Consider the following 6,668-nt stretch of genomic DNA (forward strand, 5'->3'; position numbering starts at 1 on the left):
ACATTACTTGTCTAATCTTTCGCATTCTCTGTACATTGCTGTAAAGTAATAAAACACTTGATCAAAGATTGTGGACATTTCTCTGCTGGCTTTAATTGGCAAAAGAAAGACTTGTTTTTATAACAAACCTTAAAACTTGTATTGGCCCTATAGGTATCTTGTAGCTGTTTATAAAATACATGAAGGAATGTTAACACTAGTGGGCACTGTTACTAAGACTAGAGGCATACTGCCATGTATGCAGAGCTACTAGATGTAGTAGACTTACCATGTGGAATTTTTGGAAATTGAAATGCATTTGTTTTTTAACAGGAGCTGGATTCATTTAAACAACATCTGTCTCTTTAACCCACTCCTGGTTGGTATTATTGAAGTGACAATGCAATACCCACACTATGGCAATTGTTGCAGTTGGTCCTACTGATTGTCCATGTCAATTTTCAATGGAGAATGTATTAAGTATATTCATGAAATACTGTATCAATTGCGCAGTTGAAAAAAATGAAGTAACCTGAAAATATATTTCATTTGAAGGAAAAAAAAGTATATAAAAATATAAATAAAACATAGGACTCCTTCACTATAAAATATATTTCATATAAAAGTAAATCTCACTGAAAATAAGTGCTTAATATTACAAGACTTAATGTGTTTGACAGAAATATTCCATGTTGTGGTAAAGAGATGCCATGTTTTTGATGCATTGCTACATTCTCTTAATCTCTTTCATCAATGCGGAACTTGAAAGGTTCAAAACCTGCATATCATAGAACCTGATATTCATTGCACTTTGATAATTGTCCGTTTTTTGTGCCAGGTCATCAGAGGCAGCATGTACAGTATGACTGAGGAGAGATGTGATGATTGAGGGAGACTAAATATTATATAGTCGGACATCTGACATCTTCTGAGCCTGATGTCAGATGGTCATTGTCACATCCTGCAGAACAGGGTTACTCAGCTGTAGACCCAAAAGAAAATGTGGCATCTCCCTAGAAACCAAACTTAAAAAAATAAATTAAAAAAAAACATTATGAATGAATCACTTCTATGCCCTATTCCAAAAATCTACAAACTCAAAATGTGCCACATTGAGAGCTTGTAGATCAAAATGTCTGTAATATTTTTTGAATTTCCTTTTTTCTTTCTTTTTTTGTCTAAAAAGCGTTTGAAACGTTTTGGAATTTTGGGGGAGAAACTGTAGAAATTAGTAGGTATAGTTATGAAAATGGGATATTTACCTGCAACCCATAATAACAGGTCCCTATGTTTTGAAAACACTGCTGCCAAAGAGCCTTGTATTACACAACCCGCTGTGGTTACTGAATTTCCATCCATGCAAACTGTAAGCTTGCATTTGACTTAAAAATATTTAAAAAAAGAACAAGAAAATACAATGTCCATCATTATTCCCCAGTTACTCCCATTGAGGTATAGGGTTACTGTAGGTCCTGTGAGCTGGTGCACCACTGACTCATGTACAGCATCATCACAAGATGATACAGTGCCTCTTCCTCTTAGATCGTCTTGCCTTACGGATAGCTGCCAAAGCTTTTTTGGTGGCCTCTCTGAAAATGTCCTCTACATTTTCCCGATGCTTTGCCGAACACTCCAGATATAGTTCAGCATTCATCAGCTGTCGGGTCTCTTCACCCTATACTCCCAAGCACATATTAAGGTGTTGTTAAAGGAGGATTTTTTTTTTAAATAAAACACTTAATGTTATATCGTAATCACAATTAAACCTGTATATACAATTACTCATTTGAGTGTTTCCTGTTGCATGATGCACTGGATAACCAGTCAAACTGAACAAAATATCTCAAGATCTCTTTTGTATATAAATGAAGTTAAGTGTATCCACACTTTGTATTCCATTACCTGTGTGTAAGTGATGGGAGCCTGGTCCAAGGCTTTAAGTCTCCTAATACGCTCTTTATCCTTCCTAAGGTCAGTCTTGCAGCCAATCAGGATGATTGGAATGTCCTTACAGAAGTGACTCACCTCTGGGTACCACTAGATGGAAAGAGTAAAGCTTAATTCATGCTTTGTCATATAGTTCTGAATTATTTAAGTATAAATTAGATTTAAGCGTTATTTTTTCATATTAAGCTGGAGGGTTTTGTGCACATTTAATTAGTTCTGGTCCTTTCATTAGCATTTCTTACAAATGTTCCATATTGATAGTTATTTCAAAATAGGAAAAGAAAACCAATCAAGATGCTTGAATGTTGCACTGGACCTTATGTAGGCCCTATTGTGTATTATTATTTCTAGAAGTATGCTGTAATGTGCAGTAATTAAATGTCTATTAGTATTATTTCACAATCAGTCACTATCCAAAATCTACACACAACCTTAAAGCTTGAAAAGATTAAAAATATATACTTTCACAGATATCATTTGGCTGCACACAGGCATATGTCTCATGTTTACCATGCACTCCTGCTGACAACATTCCTCAATTATTTTCCCTAGTCTGTATTCAGCCCCCTGTGTTGACATTTCTCTTTTCAATAAGGGAGTGTTCCAGTATGCACTCCTAGTTAGCTTTTGAGGCATACCTGCATACCTGCATGGGTCAATGTCCACATGCAAACCGAGTCATTATGTGCTTAACATCGAAGGCATTCTTTTACAATCAATCAAACTTTTATTTCTTTTTTACCATTGAATTAGAAACTCCTGATAACATTTATGTCAGTTGGGTACTTTCTTGATCCTCTGTCACTGTTTTAGTAGCACAACAGATAATAGATACAAAGTTACAATGAATGTAGTAATGCTGTATAGCTGTGATTACCTTGATCGTGACATTGTCAAAACTTGTGGGGTTGGTCACATCATAACAGACTAAAACCATATTGGCTTCTTGGTAAGAGAGTGGTCTTAACCGATCATAGTCATCCTGCCCTAAAAGATGAAAAACATAAACATTAAACACACATTACTGATTTAATATAAAAGTAAACAAACATCTATAATTTAGATGGTTAAACAATGGAGTTTATGTTCTGGTTTGATGTGACAGGCTGAATCTATAGCAATACCATATACTGTAGATTCATGTTGTTGTAGGGCAAGTATAGGCTAGTCACTAGATGTATAAAACCACATCCTGGCCTCAACTTCCTTTTCCGCTCAAGTAAGGGGTGCTTGCTGCAACTATGCAACGATAAGCTTCTCACTCATAGTGGCGACACTGCAAAGATGTCATGGGTTTTCCAGGACATGAGCTGTAGTTATTATAAATAGGATGAAGGTGGTTCATCTGAACCAGTGCCTCCAAAGCATCTTATTCCCAAACAGTGGTGGAATAAGTGCTCAGATGTTTTACTACCACAAGTAAAAGCACTTATTACACAGAATGTCCCATTTCACAAGTTAATTCAAAAGTTTTTAACATTTGTCAAACTCTTTCAAAGATGTGTTGATGTGTTGTAGATTGGCTATTTTTGAATAGACAAAGTATAAGATAGGGCTCAATTGGTTAATGTATGTTTTGTAATAAAGAGTAACTAGTAACTACAAATGTCAAATAAATGTGTTTTCTAGATGTTTTTCTTTCTGTATGTATTGTTAAGCTTATTTTTCTGTCATTTGGTGTCTTGCATTGTTGTGTCCTATTTGACAAAAAATCTAAATAAAGTATAAAAGAAAAAAAAACATATTTGCCTCTGAGATAGATGTATGGAGTAGAAGTATAAAATATTGAAAAATTTGAACTTAGGTAACTGTATTTGAGTAAATGTAGGCCTACTTAATTACTTTCCAATACTGCTCCCCCAAAACATCTTGTTGCATTATAATCAAATGGATGGATCTAATCAGGACACTCAATGTTGAAGTACAAAACAAACTAACCAATCTACAGTAATCAACTAATTCACCTGAGTGAATCACAGGGACAGTAAAAAGGAAATTCCAATACAATGTACTAGTCACAACCCAATCATATATATTTTTTGCTTGAGCCATCTGACCATATCCTATATGGGTGTTTAAAAATCTTGCTTTTTATTCACATTATCTTTAAGTGATTTCAGAGAGGGTGTGTTATCACTGTTAGGAATGTAGAAACGGGGTGGATGAACGGGTCACTTCCTCTTTAGGAGCTGCTAGTCACTACAGTATATCAAAGTTAAAATATAATGATGAAGGATGATAAGGAAGAACACATTAAATATATCTTCTATATGCCTTTATTGATTTTTTTTTTGATTTTTTTTGCCCCCAATTCTTTGACTTTGTATTCAATTCATTATCTCTGTGTGTGTAAGCATTACTGATAAAGGTCAAGGATGCTATCAAACTGCATCTCTCCAGGCATTGGCAGCTTAACACACCCATAGAACATGCTTCACAGTAATGTCGTTCCTCATATCTGCACATTGTGAAAGAACTGAGACGTAATTGAATTGTTGATGTTCATCATGCATAATATTATTTTACATTGTATAAAGGCACCGATCTTACCAGCTGTGTCGTACAGGTTGAGTGTAATGTCTTTCCCTCCATGAGAGATAGTGGTGACATATTTTTCGAACACAGATGGAGCATACTTCTGTTTTTGACAAACAAAAGGAAGAAATGCTACCTGTCAGTACTGTCAAACTATCAACAGGAAACAGATTACTTTTGCTGATTATGCAGTCATCTGAAGGCAAAGAAAACTTTAAGTTTCAGTTTACTAAATGTGAATCCTGCTAAAATTATTTTGTTGTTCCACTTATGTTTATGGTTAATTGCCACATTGTTTAGAATAGATATTGATGTTATATGGTATTATGTTCAAATGTACAGATGTTCAGAATTAGTTTTCAAAACGGGAAAAGTGCAAAGTGTTTTGCACTTATCAAAAGATGACAGATGAAATGTTTGTTAACTTACCTCTGGGAAATCTCCTTTGGCATAAACCATCAGAAGAGAGGTCTTTCCACAACCACCATCTCCCACAATTACAATTTTCAGTTCTTCGCCCTTTCTTGTGGTACCATTACCAGTTACAGGACCGTTTTGTGTCATGCCTCCTCAAAATAACCCAACAAGTGCCAGATAGAACAGGCCTAAATTTACTCCCTCCAGAATTAGAATGAATACATGGTATAGTCAACTGGTACGGCTATCAAGAGAGACAGACAAGGCAAGACAAGACAATTATTACCAGGTATCTCATTCTGTTCACAACTTCCTGTTCCTGGCTGTCACACTTGAACCGTAACCAGTTGACCCCTAACACTCCTCTCTTGCGCTCTCATCAATGTATTCACTATAGACATTTCTGTTTTAATAGCTAAGTTCCACATGAAGATCCAGTGACAGTGCTCTTATTCGTCCTCTTGCATGCTTCCCCGTTCTGTTACTGGGCGGGCGTTCAGCCTAAAGTGCTGCCTCTATTTAAAGGTGTGTGTGTGTGTGTGTGTGTGTGTGTGTGTGTGTGTGTGTGTGTGTGTGTGTGTGTGTGTGTGTGTGTGTGTGTGTGTGTGTGTGTGTGTGTGTGTGTGTGTGTGTGTGTGTGTGTGTGTGTGTGAATGAGTAATACAATCCTGATTTGCTCCACTTACAATGAATAGGAGAATAACTTTTTTATATTTATACAGTCTAACTTTTATCAGAACTTTTGCACAACTTAGCTGTCACCATATTATTGTAGGTTAACAGTTCAGAGACACAATGGAATTGGCATGGGTCTTGTTGGTGCACACACAATTAGTGACAGTTGGTTTTATTTGGTTTTATTTGGTCATGTGTTTTATTTAGTCATACGAAGATTTCACTACCCTCTCTTTTCTGTTAAATTGCACTTCCATTTAGTTAGATGTGCACAATGGATTTTTGGAATAATAGCGGCCTATTAGTAAATAGGCATGCAAATGCATTCAATGCTTTAATTTCATCTACCATGTTCCCAGGTACTGTATAGCTAATCAGATCAGAGACATTGTCAACATCTATGTGAAGAACAGAACAATTTGTTATGAAGCATAGTGATAAGATATCATGCACCCCGTAGCACTCCTCATTCCTTGTATACCTTCTTATCGCCTATTTTTTTATGCAGTTGCATAGCTGCTTGGTTTGAGGTTTACCTGGTGTCCTAGTTAGTTTCTAGCACGTAATTGTTTTTTTTTTGCACTCTGACCATTTACCCTGCCATTATAGTGTTCATGTAATTTACTCTAATCTTGCACCGAGCCACTCTGGATGAGAGTGTCTGCAAAATGCCTCGGTTGTTATATAAAAAGCTGAATATTTACATATCTTCTTTCTTTAAAGAGATTTTCTTGGCAGGCCTAGGGTGAAACAATTAACCAAACAATTGATTAATCAATCAACAAAACAGATATTGAATTAAATGTTAGTAATCAAATAATCATCTTTATTATATGTGCCATTTACAACAACCAAAATGTGAAGGCATGTCTTATCAGATAGCTTGAGACGAAATTTGAGATGAAATTTACCATTTCTACTACCTTATTTAAACTTCATCGGTCTAAAGTAATCACATACAGTACATATAACTATAACGGTTAACTATTAGAAACACTGGCATCCCTATTTTTGGCATGTCAATATAGGTGAATACATTTAATAAATTTCAAAGTTCAAAAATAGCAAAGAAATAGTACAACTACAAGCTCACAACCCTTCTCTTGTGCTATTCA

The 6,668-nt window shown here is 35.5% G+C and overlaps 1 protein-coding gene across 1 annotated transcript; it reads right to left on the reverse strand.

Moving 5' to 3' along the window:
• Positions 1–68: 68 nt before the first annotated feature.
• Positions 69–5,359, reverse strand: rhof (ras homolog family member F). The gene is made up of 5 exons (XM_080419730.1): positions 4,891–5,359; positions 4,477–4,564; positions 2,804–2,913; positions 1,882–2,016; positions 69–1,654 (listed from the first exon to the last, which is right to left on the reverse strand). The coding sequence occupies exons 1-5, from the start codon at positions 5,023–5,025 to the stop codon at positions 1,490–1,492; spliced, it is 633 nt and encodes a 210-aa protein (XP_080275856.1). The 5' UTR covers positions 5,026–5,359; the 3' UTR covers positions 69–1,489.
• Between the last annotated feature and the right edge of the window lie 1,309 nt (positions 5,360–6,668).

Source organism: Gymnoscopelus braueri (genome assembly GCF_963280865.1).
Source record: "Gymnoscopelus braueri genome assembly, chromosome: 22".
Lineage (NCBI taxonomy): Eukaryota > Metazoa > Chordata > Actinopteri > Myctophiformes > Myctophidae > Gymnoscopelus > Gymnoscopelus braueri.